This window comes from Microcebus murinus, chromosome 16 (genome assembly GCF_040939455.1).
Source record: "Microcebus murinus isolate Inina chromosome 16, M.murinus_Inina_mat1.0, whole genome shotgun sequence".
Lineage (NCBI taxonomy): Eukaryota > Metazoa > Chordata > Mammalia > Primates > Cheirogaleidae > Microcebus > Microcebus murinus.
Window position 1 is genome coordinate 14832629 of NC_134119.1, and position 21293 is coordinate 14853921.

Here is a 21293-nt window from a genome sequence, read left to right on the forward strand (position 1 = left end):
CATTGAGTTTCGGACACACTTGAAGCTCTAACTCAGGTGGGGCAATATACGTAGTAACCTAAACATGTGTACCCCTGTAATATGCTGAAATAAAAAGTTAAAAAAATATATATATTATTTACCTACAATAAATAAATTCTGATTTTATAAAAAAGTTCTTTCCTTCATTCTGAGTGCTCTGTCTTGGCTGAGAGTGCTCGAATGTTTAGCAGGAAAAGCCAGATTTTCTTCTTCTTTTTCCAGTGATGGTCCGTGTATTTGTGTCACAGTGAACACTGGATGCATTGACGAGAATAAGCCTTGAACTGGCATTCAAATGTCCTTGTGAAAATGTTTGTTTTGGGGGCAGGGCTTCACAAAAAGGTGACTGGATACGCCTTTGTTTGTTTTTGAGTTCTAATTTTCATATAATTTTAAATTGATAGAAATGTGCCAAAATAGAACAAGGGGCTCCATATATTCTTTATCTGTATTCACCAGTTGTTTACATGTTGTCTCAATTGCTTCGTCACTTTTTCTCTATTTATATATGACATATATTATTATTTTTTTGAAGTTGGAGATATCATACCTGGTTTGCCCTAAATACTTCAGCCTGGGTTGGCCACTCGTTAACTAAAAAACAAACAAAAACCCCCAAAAACTCTGTCCACTGAGAACTGATATTTTTAGATTATAAGCAATCCCCACTTTATAAGTTTTTTATAGTTATGTTTCACAGTCTATGACTTGAGCCCAAAGAAACGATTATTTCCTTGATATCCTCTCCCCGTGCGTAAATGTGTAGGTGGTTATCTGTGTAAAATTATCTATAATGCATGAGCAGTTTGATCGAAAGAACGATTCTTTCCCTTTTGCTCAACGTGAGAGACAGTCGCTGTCATCCTTGACCGTCTGTGTGGCTTGTGTTTTCTGGTTCTTTCTGCCAGGCTGAGCTCCGCCTTCATCGAGACCCCGATTGCCCTGTTCACCCCGAGCCATGGAGCCCCGGTCAGCTCTGCGTCCGGCGGGAAAGGTAACGCCCCCCCCCAACCCTGGCTTCTGCTTTTTTCTGTGTTGAAAAAATGGAAAAAACCAAGTGCCGTTCTCCCTGACTTTCACATGCATGCTTCCTTCTGACCCATCTGGTAAATAAATGCTTTTGGGTGAGGGAGGTCTCCTTCCCTCCCTCTCCGATGTGTCCCTCGGGTGCTAAGTGACACAGGCAAGAAGTTTATGAGGAAACCAAATCGCCCCGGGGAGCAGGCCACTTTGGACGTGCCATCCCTCAACACGAGGCACGTAATCAGGGGGAAAATACAATTCAGCATACGCTTCTTGCTTCTTCACTTTGGCAGGAAGTGGGTATCGAATTGCATTTCCCCCGAAAATGTTATGAACCAGTCTGCGCAAGGGCGTTTGATCCCATGTCCCACGCGGTGTTGGAGGCCCAGCGATTGTCCATTCTTTCTTCCCTTCAAAACCGAGCAGAAACAGCCTGGTTGGCAAACGCGGCTTCTGCTTTCAACGTCTGCTCTGTGAAATGTCACCTCACATCCGAATCTTCTGAGCAGAACCCAGTGTTTTGGGAGAAAAGAGAGGATGGTAATGTCGATGCTCATACACGCAGGGCCTGCAAGTCCGCGTTTCCTAGACAGCTCGGAGGGGTCTGTGGAGCATCGTTGGGGGCAGCAGGCCTCGGCTGGGCACCCGGGCTGGCTCCGCAGACGGGCGGCCCTGCCCTGCACGGGTCCCAGCTTGGCTTAACGCTCTGTTGTCACTGTCCTGAGATTCGTAATAATTTTGAGTAAGGGGTCTTGTGTAGTCCTCTGGCACTGGGCCCTGAGATGCCGTGGTGGTCCTATAAGTGCTTTCTCCTCGCGTCCCTGCTCCTGACAGTTTCCTGTGACCTGTCCCTCTCTCTGTCCTCTGCCCCCTTGTGGCTTTGTGACCCATTTCTGCTGTTTGCTCACGTGGCTCTCTTTTCTGTCTTGACCTGTGGGAGGGATGGGGATGACCTTTGGGTTGAAAAAGTTCAAAAATCACTATATGGGTGGAGCTAGGAAGCCTCATAGATTATACTGGGTGAGATTTTTGTATATTTCCTTTAATTTCTAGTTTGTCCAACAGCTGGTCTGAAGACATGAGCAAAGCCTTGGGGACAGGGGCTTCCCATCACTTCTGAATTTAATAGCACGGGTTCCTCTTCTGGCTCAGGAGGAAGGGGGTGCTATCAAGGGCTGGTGGCATTTATCTAGCTTGAGATAAATGTGGGATGAGGGAGCTACACTGTGAATGGGTTCCGTCCCCAAGCCGCGGAGGCCCGGACAACTGTGCTGTTTCTCCTCTGAGGAAGTCGGAGGAGGGATGACACTGAGGGATGGGCTTCCCCTGTCTAGTCTGTGGATCTAAGCACCTGCCGTGGGCTCGGCAGGGACTACAGTCAGGGTGGGGCATCGTGTCTCAGCACGCCCTGCCCAGTGCAGTGGTGAACCGTGAGTGTCAGGACAAGGAGCACCTTCCCTTCCTTTTGTGGAAGCCCAGAGGAATCCGGTGACTTGTTCAAAGTTGCAGAGCTGGCTGGCAGAGCTGTGGCCTCAACGTGGGCCACAGAGCAACAGAGCCAGGGCTCTTTCCGCGTTGCTTCTGCTCCAGATGTAGGAACCCCCACCGTAGTGCCAGACATTTGTCTCCAATAGAGTTAGCCTATTTTTCAACCAATTCATTTTCTTACCCTTTCATTGACCATTGTGCTTGACTTACTGCCTGTGTGTTTTCTTAGATCTCACCAGGGCTGTGCAGGATATAACGGCAGCAAAACCAAGACAAAAAGGCCTCCCCAAGACTGTTCCAAGGAGAAAGGAGATTATGGCGAAAGACAAAGCAGATGGGCCTCTGGAAGACGTGCCGTTGAAAGGTCTAGAAGACACGAAGCTGGTGCACGTGGTACTTAAAGAGGAAGGTGAATCTAAGCTTGATCCAGAGGGCAAAGAGGCATGTCCCCTGACACAAGAAGGGACCCCAGAGGATGTGCCAGACGGAGGGCAGATAAGCAAAGCCTTGGAGAAACTGTCCAAGTTGGTCAAGGAGAAAGTGAAAAGCCCCAAGGAGCCCGAGCCGGCCGCTGACCTCTACACCAAAGGGCGGCATGTGCTGGTCACGGGGGACGCCAGTTACGTGGACCCTGACTTCTGTGTCTCCTCCATCCCCGCCAAAGGTGGGGTGGTGGTTTCCATCGAGGCAGACTCCGTGCGTCCTGAGGACCAGGTGGAGCCCTCTCCTGAGCAGCCTGAGGCCCCTCCGGAGAATGGGGAGGGGGTCCCCCAGGGCAGAGAAGAGGAACACCTGAGCGTCCAGCCGACCACAGAGAAGGAGGGTGAGATAAGCGCTGAAGAACCGAAAGGCCCAGAGGAGAAACAGGACGGCGAGAAGGAGGATGAAGGGTCCAGGAGACCCTGCCCCACAGTCATACCTGGTCCCGAGGAACCGCCTACACCCCAGGCTCAAAGGCCTGGGGCCATCCAGGAGGGGCTGGAGGCCACTAGGAGAAGAAGTCTGCCAGATAGAAGCCCTCCCAAGCCTTTGGCCTATCAGACGGTGGAAGTGGTGGAATCCATTGAGAAGATTTCAACAGAGAGCATTCAGACGTACGAAGAAACCGCTGTCATTGTGGAGACCATGGTTGGAAAGGCAAAAGCAAACAAGAAGAAGTCAGGAGAGAAGGGCTCTTAGAATGCCCAGGCTTAATGGGAGAAAATGTCTTTGGGGCCACTGTAGGGAAAGCTTTGATATTTTAGAACAGATGATGAAAGGGTGAGGGTTCCTGTTTGGATTAGACCATAGTTGACCTGTCTGGTGTTGCCAATGAAGCCTTCATTAAAACGTTTTCTTTGCTTGCATGTCCTTTGTCTAATTAACAGGGGCTTTGAGATGTGGGTGGGTCAGCCCCTGCTCAGGACAGGGTGCTCCGTTACACGGCCACCAGACCATCCTTTTTTTTTTGAAACAGAGTCTTGCTTTGTTGCCCAGGCTAGAGTGAGTGCCACGGCGTCAGCCTAGCTCACAGCAACCTCAAACTCCTGGGCTCAATCAATCCTCCTGCCTCAGCCTCCCCAGTAGCTGGGACTACAGGCATGCGCCACCATGCCCGGCTGGTTTTTTCTATATATATTAGTTGGCCAATTGGTTTCTTTCTATTTATAGTAGAGACAGGGTCTCACTCTTGCTCAGGCTGGTTTCGAACTCCTGACCTCGAGCAATCCACCCACCTCGGCCTCCCAGAGTGCTAGGGTTACAGGCGTGAGCCACAGCGCCTGGCCCAGACCATCCTTGTTTAGGAAAGAAACACGCTCTTCATCATGCTTCCTACAATGACTCGTTAGAGACCCAGACACCGTCTGGATTTCACACAGAAAAGCGCTAGTTGATGACACCGGCTCATTTTCATTCCATCTCAAGCACGAGTACATGCCTGTGAGGACGAGTATTTTGTTAGAGATAAAATGATTCAAGGAATCTTTGTTTGGGTTCCCACAGAAGCTGATCCTGCAGCAAAGATTTGCATGTGAAAAGTTTCACTGGAATATGATCTTAGGAAGCGCCAGCAGTGGGGTGCAGAGGGGTGCAGGGAAGGCAAGGCAGGTGATGAGAGCCGTGTCACCAGGTCACGTGGCACCGAGGGCTGCCAGAGCCAGATCCACTGAGGAACTCTGGGAGCCGGGGTGGAACACGTGCCTGAGAGTCATCGTCCCTGGGTGGGGAGGGAGCCGGGGTATTAAGCCCCCAACTCCTGCCAGCCAGTGGGAGGTGTGTTCTCGGGGTGTTAACTCTGGGGGCCAATAGGCAAAGAAATACACATGCTGGCATTTGGAAGTCAGGCCTGCAAATACATGCAAATAGTAAGGGTCAGGTGGCACAGGGAGGGCACAATGCCATCTGCCACTACATGTGTACTGAATGGATTTTTGTATGAGATACTTAAAATTTTCTCACTCAGAGATTGCAATCCAAGGTCAGGTTTCAAGAAGCAAACTCAAATGTCACTGCATATGCTCCTTGTTTAGAAGCTAGGTAATTAGTCCAATGAGCTTTTATTGAGCATATACTATGTGCCAGATGGTATGCTGTGCTGATAAGGGGAGATTTTTCAGACTTATTTATGGTCTTAATTACCATAATATACCCTCGACACACACACACACACACACACACACACACATGAGTGTGTCGCACATGCAAACACATGCATACAAGTACTTACTCTGTCAGTGTCCTAAGAAATAGAAATTACTCCAAACCAGAATCTTTGCAAAATTTTTAGGTTGTCCTTAGGCATTTATTTTTTCACTAACAGTCCAAAAAATGAGTTTTTACAAGTATGCCAATTTAAAAATTACTCCTCTGTGTAGATGTTGCAAAATACACTAAGCACACACTGAGTGAATGCACTTAAATGGATTATTGCATTGGCCTAAAAAAAAAAAAGCATGTGGCAAGACAACTACACATTATTAGAGAAAATTGACAGTCACAAATTACACTCTTTCATTTCTTTCTTACAAATAATAGAATACTAAATGGAATCACCTTTTCTTTCTATTTAGAGCTTTAAGCAATCTTTTTCTGAATTCATTTGAGGTTTTGATTTCAAGGAAGAAATAAGCTTTTGTTGTTCTTCCTAAAAGATGAATGGAGAACCCACTCCACTGCACAGTTTTGAAATATTTATGACTTAAAAGCTTAAGAGAGAATGATGGAAACCACCCATTAGCTGGAGCGCAGGATGTACTCGGAGTTCGGGCCTATGTGTATATTTTATTAAGCATTAATAGCCACTGCAAAGTCTGTCTTTTTCCCATTAAATCTTTTTTATTTTTTGGACTATGTGTTCAGTTAATATTTTTATTTAAAAAGGCAGAGGGTATCATTTTGGAAAGAAAGCTCATTTTTATATTATATTTAGTCAACCAAGAAAACTGGATTGGGATCTGTTCTGTGCCAGGCACAGTCTGGCACTCGGGAGGCAGCCAGGGACAATGAGACATGGTCTTGCTCTCAGAGATGTGACTGTCTAGTGGGGGAGGCAGGAACTGCACAGGCAAGCTGACTATGAGGAGAAAATTAAGTAGAGAAGATACTGTGAAGGAAATAAAATAGGGTGACGTCTACTTTGAATTGGGCGGTCAAGGGAAGACCCCATGAAGGCAGTGACATGGGATCCGAATGACAGCAGGGGAAGCACCTGTAGATCTGGGTATTTCCCCTAGATCTGCACATGATTGCAGCAGGATCTGCAAGTGCAAAGGCCCTGGGGCAGGAATAGACTTGGCCTGTTCCAGGAAGAGAAATAAACAGGTTTGGAGAGGGACAGTGGAAGGAGGTGAGGTCATGGTCGGGTGCAGGGACCCAATAAGTGGCATTTCCTAGCAGACTTATGTCAGCCTGAATGTTGGGCCCCTGGTGTGAAATACGGGGCTGGCTGCACTGGAGACTTTGAGGCCCAGACAGGCTCTTTGTCCCCCCTCCCCGAGAGTCCTAGGGATTTTCCCCACTTGCTCATTTTCTTGATGGCTCCTCTCCACTGTCCCTGCTTGGTTCTGCTTTCCTGGGGAGCTGTAGAATGGGTTCATTCCTGGCTTTTCCTCTCCCCGAGGTCTCTGAAAGCAAGCACAATGACTTTTGTTTTATAAAAAGTTTCTTGCTAGTGAACATGGGGGCTCAGAGCAGGCTTCCCAGCAGCACTGGTGGCAGGGTCTCCATCGCCTCTTCCCTGATGTAGCCTAGAGTCTAGTCCTAGAGCAAGCCTTTCCCAAAGCTGCCTTCTCCGTAGAGAGGCATATGGCAGCCTCCTGCCCCACTCATTTCCAAGCACGAGTCAGCGAGCCATCCTGCTGCTGTTCTGGCTCATGCCCACACTCTGAGGCTCCTTGCTGCAAGTACCTGCGACTCTTGGCCTTAGGGTCTCCTATGGCCACAGGAGCATGCTTGGTCCATACACTGGACAGGTTGGGCGTCCCAGGGAGTTTGTGCTTTCAGCAGCAGCCCTCAACCAAGGATGGACAGGACCTGGTGGATAAATACCCCAGCTCTCCCACCCTCCATTAGGAGAAGTTTTAAGCATATTCTACATAGTCGCTTGGAGGCCCCCAGTGGGTTTGAGCCTCAGATGCCCATGAAGAAACCCACTTATCAGTGCCCCCTGCATTGGTCCCCTCCCTTTCCTGTTTCACTTTCCTTCTCCCCTGTACATGGGTGCTTCCTTTTAAATAAATGGCTTGCCCAGGACTCCTTGTCTCGTGCGTGGCTTCTGGGAGCACCCAGCCTAAGACAGTGGGTTGGCATCTGCTGCCCTCACCTGCCCAGAAATACCTCCCAGGCCTCAGGCAGCAGCCCTGGCCTTGTGTTGAGGAGCTGCTCCTCCCACCCTGGATACAGCCCTGATAAGACTGTTGGTTCAGACATCCTGCCCTCCTCTGGCCTAGGGGTGAGCAAGTGACCCAAACTAGACTAGCCGGATTCCTTCTTGTTCAAATTTGAAATCTCAGTCCCATAAAACCAAGACTACGAATGCCCTCTTCTCTGTTGGGGGTGTTCTGACGAGATCACCGTGGGTTCCTGCCACGTGTCTAGGTCCCCAGATTTCTTCCAATTGCTGTCCTTTTTCTAGGATGGTGCTGGCCCACCTGAGAACTACTCCATGTAATTTTGAGTTACTGCTTGTTTGTTTTCATTAGTTATATTTGGTTTTCTGTTTCTTGCAATCCCAAAGTTCCCAAAGATAACTGTTGGTATCAACAGAGAACTTAAGGAGGTTTGGGTGAAGCTGGGTCAACCCCAAACCCTGGACAAGGTCTCTGGTGCAGGGGGTTGTTGGGGCGGTGACGGCAGGAGGCTCAGTGTGCTGGTTAGTGAGCTCCTGTCTTCTCTACCCTGTGTGGCCAGGGCTGGGACGGCCCTCCCGTCCAGCTTTGCTGCTCCCTGAGAAGCTCTGACTCAGGGGACCCAGGGGAGGCCTGAAAGGCTGAAGGAGGGAGAAGGGACTTGGTCCCTTTGCTCCTGTCCACATCACCCAGCAACACTTCTGCTATGGTCTGCATGGTTATGCCCCCTCAAGTCCGTATGTGGAAGTCCTCATCCCCAAGGTGAAGGTATTAAGAGGTGGGGCCTTCGGGAAGTGACTAGGTCACAGGGGTGGAACCTTCATACAAGGGGGTTAATGCCCTTGTAAAAGAGACCCCAGAGACCCCTTTGCTCCCTCCACCACGTGAGGCTGGAGTGAAAAGGCGCCGGCTATGAACCAGGAAGGGGCCCTCACCAGACACTGAACCTGTCAGCGCCTTGATCTTGGACGTCCAGCTTCCAGAACGGTGATAAATAAATTTCTGTTGTTTGTGGGGTACCCACTCTATGACATTCTGTGACAGCAGCCAGAACGGAATGAGATAGCGTCCTCACCCTGGCAGTGGCAGTGCCTTCTGCAGCAGCAGCTGAATCCAGTTTTTAGTTTTTTAAGCATTTACAGAACCAGCCTCATTGCAATCTCCTTAGGGTTACCCGCACTAGCCCTTTGCTGCTCCCTCCTCAGAGGTCTGGGTCCCAGCCTGGTGAGACCCCCGAGGCTTCCAAGTTGTATTAATTCCAACCTCTCCCCTTAGGTGGGAGCTCGCTGCTTCCTGCAGTTCTGCTGACCGGAAGTGGCCCACTGGGCACTTGCATGCCATGACCAGCCCCACACCAGCCAGCCCCTGCCCACCCATCCAAAGTTTGAGAATAGGTTGAGATCATTTCAGCCCCAAGATCTCTAAGAATTGGTTTTACCAGAAAAAAAACTGCATGGTTCATGTGCTAGAGCAGCTATCCTGAGGGCAACCTTGGAGCCAACCAGCTGCTAGGTTGATTTCTTTAGTCTTTTGGTCCCATGGCCCTGTACCCGGGTCAGGTGACCCAACTGCGTGGCAGGACTCCACAGACCTCCACCAGAGTTTGCTCTGCCTTTGCCCTGCGGGCACAGCTCCACCTTTCAGGTCTCAACACACCCACCTGTGTGTCGCCTCCCCGCAGGGCTGAAGAGTTGTAAGGACCTTTTATCCTTTCCCACAACTACTGTCCCTAATCTTTGCATTTTACTTTTTAGAAGTTTCTCTCAAATTAGACTCTTTGCAGCTAAAAGCTTACTTTGACTATAAGATCACCAATTCCCCTACTTCAGCATCTCTCTCTCTCTCTCTGTCAACATAAAATGCTTGGCTATGTGTCCTGAGGTTTCGCACTATGTGGTTTTCATATAATCACATGAAAACCAGTCATTAATTTCTAAATGGTAATAATGATGACAAACAGTAATAATATTATAAGAATTTTATCAACTTTTTAAACTTAACCTTTTAGAAATCAGTCTTTGAACTTAAGTTTTGAAAAGAAGTGTCTCAGTATCATGAGATCAAACTTTGGAACTTCAATATATGTTTTTAGTCATAGGCACGATGACGATTTTAATAATTGACTTTAAGTGTTGTATCAGAGGACAAAATGATAAGTTGGTTTTATAATGAACTATGATAAATAGAGTATATTAATATTTTATTAATAACTATTAAGATTTTTATAGAATAGTGTGTGGTCATATGAGGTAAGGTACTGCTAGTTTGTAATAATGTTCATGGTACCATCCATAAAGAGAGGTTGCCACGTAAATTCGTAGTTAAGAATATACATATATATATATATATATATTTATATTTCAGAATATTACGGGGGTACAAACACTTTGGTTGCATAAATTGCCTTTGTACCGCCTGAGCCAGGCTGCAAGCCTGCCCATTCCCCAGTGCGCACCGCACCTGTTGGGTGTGAATCTAAGAATATGTTTTAAGGAACGTAGAGCACTTTCTGGGGCAGAGACTCTGATGTTCACCAAGTAGCCCATTAGTTGCCCGATGTTTCCTGGTTGCTTTGTATTTACACAGGCTCACTGGCCAGCATTGGCAGTAGGCAGCGGGAGGAACTGGCGTGTGTGCAACCTGTGGGTCGAACATAAAAGAGTGGATGAGAGGCCTCCATGGGTTCCCTTCTGCATGGTGACTGTAACAGCTTCATGCTAGGACTGCAAACCATAAGACTGAAGCAGCCTCGATTCCTGAGTCACTGCATGGATGTCTGTGGCTTTGGGGAGTGACCTGAACCCTCACTGGAATTTGCGTGGATGATAAATAAGCCTGTGTTGTAGTAAACCATGGAGATTTTGACGCTGTTTTTTACTATAGTATAACTTAATCTGGCCTGACTAGTATATTCTAGAATAGTGTTGCTAAAGGATTTTTGACCATGTCCACAATAAGAAATGTGTTTTACGCTGTGAGCCAGTACACATGCTCTGACACACACGTGCACACATGCATGTGTGCAAACACACACCTGAAACAAATATTTCAGTAAACAATACTTATCCTTGATATGCATGATCTATTCTATTCTACTCTATCCTAGCCTATTTTATTAAAAAATGACTTCCTACGCTGATGTTACAACCCACTAATGGATGTAACCTGAATTTGAAAAATGCTACTGTAGATCATAATGTGTGTGTGATTTATATGCTAATTATAAATCTTTCATGCATATTTACTAAAGCAGGCTTTCTAGACCTCTCTTTGGCAACTTTTTATTATCTGCCCCTAAATGGATGGAAGTGTTTTCATGTAAGATACAGCACATCCCACATAATTTCTGGAAGGTAATGTTTTATTGTTGAGCCTCCTAATTTACAACATGTCTTTTGAAATTTACTTATAAAATTTTGTCACGGGGAGTAACAATCTCAACCTGATTATCATTCGCTTATTTTCATTTTTTAAAATAAATGACTATAAATAACTGTCTCTTGCATTAGGATCAGGGATATCATAAAAACATCACTAGCTGGACATATTTTGGTGTTAATACTGATGCAAAAAATGAAATGGAGACCAAATATTTATATATAGCACTATATATATTTTTATATACTGTATACTCATATCAAAACTGGCCATTTCTATTAAGAAGCTGATAATTTTTTTTCTAATTTCATAAATTATTCCACAACTGTGAAAATATGGACAACTATTTTATATTTTTGCTGCAATATAAGACATTTAATGTTTATACAGAGAGCTGCAAAATTACAGAAGTGACATAATGGGAATTGATGAATGTTTTCACCTGAATTTCCACCGGCCTTTTTCTTCAGCCAGAATCATCTTGATATCCTCTGAATATTCTTTTTGAGATGAATGTGGTGTCTGCTTCTTCAATAAATACACATACACACATTTTAGGTATATGTGTGTATATACATTTATACAAGTGTATATATATATACACATATATACACACATGTATATAGTCTACATATGTATATATATTTCTGTGTGCACTTATACACACATGCACACATAATGTCCTTTGGTTTATTTTCAGACCATTAATGTGACATGAATTTTCAATGATTTCCATGTATTTTTTTTCTTTAAATCTAGACTGGTTTAAAAAGACCTTTGCAACAAGTAATAAATTTCTTTTAAAAAATCATATTAGTACACTTTAAAGCATGATGTAGAGAAGGTCACAGGGTGTTGGAGAAGACAGAAATTCATGCCAATATGGGGGCAAAAAGAAAGAAAACGGGGTTTTCACACTTCCCTCTTCACGTGGCCACCTGCAGGGAAGAGAACCTAGTGCTCTTGTGTTGCTGGCTTTGTAAAGGAGCTCCCGGCTGAGCCACATGCTCCCTTGGGAAGGGAGGGATGGAGCCAGGATTGGTTGAAAACAGATCATTTCTTGAAAATGGTTATGCTTTGGGATCGGGGAAGAGAAGCCAGTCCCTGGGTAGCTGAACAAAGTGACGATAGGTCACTTTGGTAATGTCTATTTGGGAATGAAATGGTATTTCTTGGGGGCTGACAGCTACAACCTTTGGGTCCCATGTTAAATATTCTCATGGATTGCGTAAGTTGCCAAGATGGCGACTATGTGCTTTCCTAACAGAAGTCTTCTCCTGCCTCCTTCAGGCCTCCAGGTACCGTGGGGTGAGTTGGCACGGCCCCCCCTGGCAGAACAGGCTCCGTACGAATGAAGGTCCGTATGAGGGTGGCCGCTCCTATCTGCAAACACGCTCCCTTCATCCTTCATAGATGCCTCCCCCCAGACAGAGCCATTTCCCCAATACATCAATGAAATCTCAACTTGAGGGAGTTAGATACTTCTTTTGGGAATTATATTTTTGGAAATCAAAGCCCAAGTATATGTGTGCACAGCTGTCAAAAAATATACTCGCCTCACTTCTCACTTAGCTCAGATTATAAAGCCCCAAAGTGACTTAAGGAACGCTCCTGTTTTAAAAACTAGTAAACTACTTTCACCAGACATGTTGCCAGAATTGCCTTCAATTTTTTTTTTTTTTTGGATAGTTATGTGAGGAGCCCCAGCAAATTGAGGTCAGGATGAACTCTATGCAAACTGAGAGAAATCTGGGCTGCTCTAGCAGATGTTAAATACCATAACTCAGAGCCGCAGCTGGTGAAAGGACAACCATGTGACTTAGGTTTTATGTTCATCACACGGCTGGGCGGGGCGAATTGTGATCTTGGTCTTGGTGGTATAATGGCCAGTGCTCACGGTTTTTGAATCTTTTTTCCCCAACAGTAACTAGGGCTCTTGGTGGGTGGCAACTTTGGAGTCACACCACCTTAGTCTATGTCCCTGACAAATCTTGCTAAATTCAAAACACCTTTCCCCAAAGGATTTACAGCATCTCCTGTGCTTCAAAAGACGCACAGAGCTCACCCTCTGTCCCCGGCTTTGATTTCCTTGTTACGCATAACGGCTTCTCAGTTGAGACCATGGACAAACGTTCTTGGAGTCACTGTTGTGTGGCTCTTTCAATGCATTCTTTTCTCAGAAATGGGAAAAAAAAATTGAGGGGAATGCTGTCCCAGTTTTGTTTGCAGTGTATCACCCATTTGAATGACAGAAATAAAGACCTTAGAGTCACACACAGGACAGAGGTGTTGGTGGGAACACTGTATTTGGGGCATAGAATTAAAAAGGTTGCTTCCATTGTAATGAAAATAATCATCAACAGTGAGCGAAGCTGCAGATCAAGAAGACGGGACTGCTTGTGCGGGCGACAGTCACTGCTAGGCGCCTGCCAGAACGTGGAGCGAGGACAGAGGCAGAGGCGGGGGGCGGAGGGTGGCGGGGAGGCAGGTGTGCAGTGCTAGTTCTCTCTGAGGATGCTTTTCAGGCTTCTCTCCACGGCTTCGTCCAGCTCTTCCTCCAGCTCTTCCTTCTTGGACATGGCCAGCTTGGACTGGTAATCCCTCACCACCTGGTCGATGTAGGGGGCGCTCTGCGTGCCGTGCAGCATCAGGGTCCACTCCTTCAGCACCCCCCTCTGGGGAGCACTGCCGACAAAGCCCAGCTCCAGGGTCCAGGTTCCCCGGGCGTCTTCTCCCCAGGTGTGGGTGGTCATGAAAGGCCACTTGTCAAAGCCCACCTTGGAGTCGTCATCCCTGGGACGCCGGCTCAGCAAGATGGACTTGGTGCCCATGGGGGAAGTCATGTTGATGTTTAGGTCTCCCCTCCTGGTCGCGTTGACTGTGATGACGGCTTGGACATGCTCGAGGTATCGGACGAAGTTTTCCTTGCCCTCGCACGCGTCCGTTGTGAGGGTCAGCACCAACTTGCCAGTGGGTGGTATTTTCCTGAGGGCAAAGGGAGGAGAAGATAGAGTAAGGGATGATGCATGCACCTGACGAGGGGTTTGGAAGCCAGCTTCCGGTCTCTGAAGCTGAGTCTCCTCTGAGTTTACCTGCAGCTGCAGCCTCTACACACCCTGACTGCCTCCCATCACAGGCACCAGCATCTCCCAGCTTTTCCCTGGGGCTGCCACCTGCCCTCCCTGGGCACTGTGGGAGCTTGCTCAGCCTCGTGCAGGGCAGCCCAAAGGTGTCAGGGATTTAACCTGTCAGGGGCAACCTTCCACCAATGATTGACAGGATGTGATAAGTACACCGACGTCATTGTTCTTCGGTGGCACAATTCAGTGCCCCCAGCAGGACGGAGCCTAGCTGCCCACAGTGGCAACTTGCTCATTAACGTCTTCTTTATTGCTTTGCCGCCCTTCCCTGTCTCACACTGCTTCCTCACTTGTATTTCCTGGGACCATCTCTCAAAAAACTGTCAGCACCCAAGTCCTGTGTCAAAGTGGACTTTTGGGGCAGGACCTCATAATGCCTTTTGTTTAAAGTACTAGGTATCTCGATAAATAGAAGTGACTGCTAATAGAATTGTTATTACTACCATTGAAAAGAGTGGGCACTGGGTAAATTAATTCTAGTGAAAGATATTCCTATGAAAGATCAGGAGACTTTGGGAGTCTCTTTGGCCAAAGAGTTAGAGCCCCATGGTGGCTGAGCCTAAGCATCCCCTAGGCTGTCTCTCCTTACAGTCTCCTTTCTAGAGATGACCTTCCTGGAATGGGAGAAGCTCAGAGGTTCTTGCACTAGAAAGATAATGAAAGAAACTACATTTGAGGGTTGCACGTTATTAATGGAAAGACTCTAGACTTTGGAAATAAACCTATTTGGATTAGAATTCTGCTTCTATGCTTACTGCTCATGAGAGCTTGGGCAAATTTAAGCAATGGAAGTTTCACTGTCATTGTGGATGGTTCTTATGAGGTTAAATAAGACCATGAATAAAGACACCAAGCACAAGTCAGGGTGCATGGTGCCAGACTCCCTTCCCTGGCCCGTTGCCTATGCTAATATTCTACCTCCACACGGCTTTATTTTTGAGCATAAACTGGTGGTTATTTTTATAAAACACATATCTTATAGAGCACACCTACAAAAAGGTACTGGCTGCACACCCAGCTGAGAGCCAAGCCTTGGTCTGCATTGCCCTTGAAACCAAGGCCACGAACCAGCTTGCTAAAGAGCATGTTGTAGCTCATTCATAAAGGCAGTACTCTCCCGAGGAGCTTTGCAAACGCATCCTTAAACAGTTTCCCAGAGTACTGCTGTGTGTGTGCTCCGTCTGGATGCCACGTGCTGAATGACAGGTGGAACATCCATTGGTTATGAAGACCCGGATGGTGGTGGTGGTGGTCTTCCTGTTCCCAGGCTCTGGGGAAATCATCCAGTTTGGTGGAGAGCAGGCACTAAGCCAACTTTGGAGGTCAGGGTGTGGAAGACCATGACCTGGATCTCTCAAAGAAGATGCTGTTTATTTTGAACAGGGTCAGAAACAGAACACGTGAGGTGATAAATGACTCAAGATTGTTTGGGCTACAGCGCCCAGATGGACAGCTGTGTGGGGTAGCATAAAGAATCTCAGATTATGGGTCTAGTTGTGGGCAAGTATTTGAATGGTCTGAGCTTCATTTTCCTTACGTGTACAATGGGGCCATTAGTTCTTACTTTGAAGAGTTGCTGTGAAGATGTGTATGTCTATACACACACTCATATATGTAGTATATTTACAAATGTCTAGACCAGTGCTGACCACTAGAACTTTCTACAGTGATGGAAATGTTCTATACCTGTGCTCTCCAGTATAGCAGCCACTGGCCACATGTGGCTACTGAGCACTTGAAATGCAGCTAGTGTGAGCAAAGAAATGAATTTTCAATGTATTTTTTTCAATTTTAATTAATTCAGTTTTAATTAATTTTATTACATAACTGCATGTGGCTAGTTGCTTCCGTGCTAGACATGACGGTTCTAAATTGTTTGTGTTTGTTGAATTTGAACCTGATAAGAACACCACACAGAAAATCTCAAGGGCATTCAGGTTTTGCCTGGCTCACAGGTTCTAGGAAAGGCCACTGGGGAAAGTGTCAATGCAGGTTTTCTGGACCTCTCTGGAGGTCTCTGGAATGTCCAACTTTAAGGTGTGAGGACGAAATGCTACATTCTACCATTGAGCTTCCATGCAGATAGGCAGGCACGACAGAATGGGGGCTTTCCTTCCAGAGTTGGGCCAGAGAGGCTTTGCAACTCTCTGAGTAGCACAGTTGGAGGTGACAGGGAACGAAGATAGGAAGAGAGACCCCAGCTCTGAGTTCTGTGTTGAATGGGAGGCCCTTTCCTATCCTATAGCCCAGGTCTTCTTGAAACATTCAAGAAGGAAATTTACGAGCCAACAATCAGAGACTGTTACTCTGAGTATAACCATTCTAGACATTATAAAGCATCACTATTCATTTGTCAAATGCAATAGTCACTATTATCTTAAGGATTCAAAACACTAGCTGAATTCTAAGAAAAAAAAAACAAACTTTTTTGGTCCCAATTTGCACTCAGGACACTTCTGAACTGGAGTCACACAGTGACAGACGGTTTAGAGGAAATTTGTGGAAACTCCTGCAGAAAAGCGACAGTGCTGCCCTGGGGGGACATGGAAAATATTTCTTCAGTTGGCTGAGCGTCAGAAATGAGATGTCCGTGTTTGCCAGAAATCAGATCGACAGGCAGAGGAGCCCTTCCCAAGAAGCAGCCTGATGGCAGAACAATGAGGGCTGGTGTGTCCCACCCTGTCTGTGTTAGTCCTCCGCAGCTCTCCCACCTGTCTCTCCCAGGAAGCCTGCGGGCTGTAGGGAAGGCACGAGAGACAAAGACAGAGGGAGAGGCAGTGACAGCAAGGCTGACCAAGGGAAACCAGGACACAGGCCATACACTGCCCAGTCTAAGGGTCTCACTTAAGGAGAGCGCCGTGCGTTTGTGAGAGAGGGTGCAAGGGACAGATGGAGGGAGGCTGAAAAAAAGAGCTGGAATTTTATCATGCACCTTGGAAAGCCAAAAGACAGGCTGGAGTGAAAACAAACACACACGCTTATGTTAAGAATCTCAGAATTTTCTAGAAGCCTTGGACACTGGGGTGTGTGCAAGGGTCAGAGGCCATGCCAGGTACCCCTGGGGAGTCTGGCTTGTTTAGTGCCCTGGAGGAATTACCCACTAGAAACCTTCCCCTGATCCCTGCCCTGCCGTGTGAACTGCTTTCTGCACAGAAACGGGTCCCTGAGAGAGGACGCATGTGGCTGGACTCTTCTGGGAATGTTAAGTTACTATAGAATTAAATTAAAAGCCCGATGTGAATTCCAAAGGGAGCGAGCTTGGTAGAGAGAGGAGAACATACCTTCCTCTCGCAGGTAAGGTTTTTGGCAGGCATCATGGCATTTGGTGGAGAGGGGCAGGGGCGCGAGGAACAATATTTTCCAGGTGTTTCTTATTTACTTTTTTTTCCCTCACTTGTAGTTTCTGATTTTTCTACAGTGACCATATACTGCTTTTATAAGAAGAAAAAGGAATACAATTATTTTAAAGGAAAAAGGAGCTACATGTTTAGGAACAGTCAATTTATAAGAAGGTTAAAATCAGAGATGGTTGTTTGTGGAACAAAACGAGGCTCTGCAGAGGTACCTTAGATAGTCACAGGATGTTAGTTCTCAGGCCATATTCTGGAACTTCCTGACTGCAGAAAAGAAAGGCGTGAACCAGGAGGTTTAAGAGCTCCTCTCTGAACTTTTAGAGATGATATACAAAAGCCTAGTGTTTAAGTCCTACAAAAGGTACACAGACTCAGGGCAGCTTGTAGCTTTGTTTCATTGCATATCGTTGCAAATAAATGTTCGATTGCCTATTGCCTAGAAATAGGTGTCGTTTTCCAGGAGGCTGCGGGGAATGCTGTCTGTGTTATGAATCCTTAACTGCATGATAAAGTGATGAAGCTATGATTGTTTTGTTAGAATAATCACAATAGGTAATAATAACAGCCACTCTTTCTCCAGTGCCTAAAACGCCTGCTTATGTGGCAGTCACGAGAGAACACGCAGCAGGGAGCTGCCGTGAGGTTTTCTCTTCCCCGTGCAACGGAGCCGGGTGGGCGGGAACTCACGCATGAAGGCACTGCAGCTCAGGAGGGCTGGGCCACTGTCACCCGGCAGGCACCGGGCTGAGCACACTCCCTCACTCCCACGCTGCTTCTGGCACTCGCTCCGAATTTACTTACAGTGCAGAGTGGGATCACATGTTTTGCCACATCCATCAAGGAGCCGAGTGAGCAGTCCCCTCGGGGTGCACAGAAGGGCTGGGGTGGCCTGGGCCGAGCGGTTTGCTCCGTGCTGGCTGACGGGCAGGCCCGGCTGGCTCCGCTCATCCCACGTGGCTGCCGCAGCTGTTCACAGCCAGTTGTACTTTTCCTTTTGATTTTAGTTGAGCACCCTTCACCGACTCTCTTGATAAAGTCTCCTTAGAAAATTGCTTTTCAAATTGACTCCTTCTCCAGGAAGATTAAGGCTGAGGAAACCACAAACCTGACAATTGCCACTCACTGCACCTGGGAGCTGTTTGCGTGCAGCCCTGCATGTCTGAGATGGTGGCAGTGGCCAGGGCTGTTGATCCCTCTCCCCCAGGGCCTTGGGAGTGAGCCTGGTGGCAATAGGGCCTTCTCTGCTGAGCGGCATGGCCAGCCCTGGGGTGGCCCCTAAGGCTCCTTGTCTGGCCTCTGAGCTCTCCAACCAGCATGCCTGCACTAGACCTCACTCGCCTGCGTCCGAGAACACGTTCAGTGCGGGGTTGGAGGAGAGACCAGGCGGCACTGAGCGGACGCAGAGCCCTTCCACCCCAGGCAGGGCCTCCTCCCCGAGTCTGCTGGTCCCGTTGCCATGACTGAGACATTTTCCTGGTGCCCAGGTAACACTGGCTGAAGATAGGCATCCTCCCATTCATTCAGAAAATACTTCTTCTGTGTCTACTAAGGGCCTGGCACTGTTCTAGGCACCAAGAATACACTAGCGAACATGCCAGACAAGGCCCAGTCCTTGTGGAGGGCTCCCAGGAGTTAGTGCTGAGATGGCTCTCTGGCTTCCTGTCATTGAAAACATGGCACTGACCTTGGGTAAAGTCCCTGGCTCACTGTAAGATGTTGGGATGATCACAGCTCTGGGCCTCAGATCCCTCAGAAGATGGGCTCGGACAACATGATTTCCAGTGTTCCCTCTGGCTCCAAATTCCTCGTTTATGTGGGTTATGACAGAATGCTAAGCATGTTCAGAATCTGGAAGATAAACTGCTCTTCATCTCAGCACATGTCCTCATCATGTAGTGAAAAGAGCCCAGGATTCGGATGCAGAAGGGCTTTGCTTCAAGTCCTGGTCTGCCCTTTGTGACTTGGAGCACATTTCTTATGCTTTCTGCATCTCAGCTTCCTTACCACTAAAAACTCAATGATAGGACATGCACCCCGGGCTTACGAGGATTAAATACAGTGTAGGCAGAAGGCCTAGCATATATCAATACCAGGCACATAGTGGGTGCTTAGCATATATCAATACCAGGCACATAGTGGGTGCTTAGCATATATCAATACCAGGCACATAGTGGGTGCTTAGCATATATCAATACCAGGCACATAGTGGGTGCTTCTCCCTGAGACACAGCATGAGACCAGTTTGATGTTAATGCTGCAAAATATTATCACCCTGACTGTGTGAGTGGCAGGCACACCCTCAGCCATCGGGTGTCTATGAAGCTTATGTGTCCATACAGTGCATGACACATAGTAGGCATGCAATAAAATTCAGTTCCTTCCTTCACTTACACTTACAGCCTCCGTGACCTTGACGACATCGGTCAACTTGTTCAGAGCGCAGTGAAGCCTGTCTCACCGAGGGGAGGGGTACAGGATGAGCAAAAGGGATGTATGGACACAGCAGCTTTGGGAGAACTGCGAGGAACTCTGCCGAGTAGCTATTTTTATAATAGGACATTTATAACATCACTTAGGACTTGTGCAGCTCTGTGTTTTTAGATTAATATAGGGCTTGGGCTGAAGCTTTACTTTGCCATGCGGTGCTGATCAGAGCGAGGCCTTATAAAATCATGGACTGGTTTGCGGAAAAACCGCACAGCTCTGCAGTAATGTATTTGGTGCCACTTTCTAGCTCAGTGAGTACACAAGGGGGACGCTCAGCCACGGGAAGAGGCTGGTTCACGGGAGGAACCCATCCACGGCCGATGCTAGCCCACGGCTGACACGCCCCTGTGGGAGGGTGGTTGCCATGGAAGGACGTTCACCTATGGGAGGACAGTCACCCACAGGAGAAGCTTGCCTGGGGCGGGACGCTCAAGCACAGGGAACGCTGGCCTGGGGAAGGAGGTACACCCAAGGGCGCACACTTGTTCGTGGGAGGATGCTTTAGGCCATGGGGACACACAGTTTGGCAATTTGAAAATCAGGCAATTATTTCATCCAAAATTCTAGGATATTATTATCTTTCTTCTTTCCCTAAGTGTGAACTAGGAGTGTTTAAAGTCATGGATGAGAGGGAGAGGCAAAGTTACATTTATTAAGTGCCTACGGTGTGCTGGCTTTATACTTGGGTGTTGCTAAGGTCTCCCAGCAGCCTTTATTGGTGAGGAGAGAGGGAAGAGGCTCTTATTTGGGGGCCCATTAGGACAGAATTTGGGGAGTCTAATCATTTAGATGGAAAAAACCCTACACATTAATTATCACTAACCTATAATGGAAGCTTAGCTTCTCTTTTGATTCCGAATGGAGGCAGAAAAGCAGAGCGGTATTAGCGCTTCCCCAGACTTTGTCATCAAAGAACCCAGAGATTTTCATATCCCATCACGCTCGTGCACGTGTCCTACAGTAGCATTTGGGTCACTGTCACTGCTCTGAAAGGATCTTGGCCATCAGATTTGCCACTCGAGCTTTTTACTAACGTGTTGATAAAAAGGATGTATGTTACTTCATCACAAATTTGCTTTTAAAAACATTTTTATGACTGGCTTTCAATATAATTGGCTTCCTTTGTAATCTTATGTATTTTGTCTAATGAATTAAAAAACCATTCTACTGAGATGGGGTCCCAAGACTTCATCTTCCTGCCAAAGTGGGGACAGAGCACAAAGGTTGAGGATTGCTAAAATAGAGGGTCAGAAAGGTCAGAAGTGTTGTCTAAAGTTGGCGAAGTCAGGATTTGAATTCAGGCCTGGGTAACCGACTACAAATCTGCAGAGAGTCTAGGACCAAAGGAAAGCATGGAAGAGGATAAACTCTGAGAGGGGCTGGACTTTAGTCAAGCTCAATGATCAACAGAACTAAGGCCGGGCTGGGGATGGATTTTACCACTGCTTAAATGACACAAGCCAAGAGGTGTATTCTTATACACCTTGTACACCACATTCTTATTCTTATGACGGAACTCGAAGCAGCAAGGAGAATGAGCGAGCTATTGCTACAGGAGATCATGCGAATGACTCTCA

General features: G+C 47.1%; 2 protein-coding genes across 2 annotated transcripts in view; one reads left to right on the forward strand and one right to left on the reverse strand.

Annotated features, from left to right (window-relative positions):
• BFSP1 (beaded filament structural protein 1) overlaps positions 1-3878 on the forward strand; it is a 36276-nt gene extending 32398 nt beyond the window's left edge. The window contains exons 7-8 of the mRNA XM_012759533.2: positions 930-1015; positions 2762-3878. Coding sequence (XP_012614987.1) covers positions 930-1015; positions 2762-3711 — 1036 coding nt within the window. The 3' untranslated portion in view covers positions 3712-3878. The remainder of the gene's footprint in view (positions 1-929; positions 1016-2761) is intronic.
• A 6569-nt stretch (positions 3879-10447) lies between these two features.
• PCSK2 (proprotein convertase subtilisin/kexin type 2) overlaps positions 10448-21293 on the reverse strand; it is a 229894-nt gene continuing 219048 nt past the window's right edge. Inside the window, exon 12 of the mRNA XM_012759525.3 lies at positions 10448-13721. Coding sequence (XP_012614979.1) covers positions 13235-13721 — 487 coding nt within the window. The 3' untranslated portion in view covers positions 10448-13234. The remainder of the gene's footprint in view (positions 13722-21293) is intronic.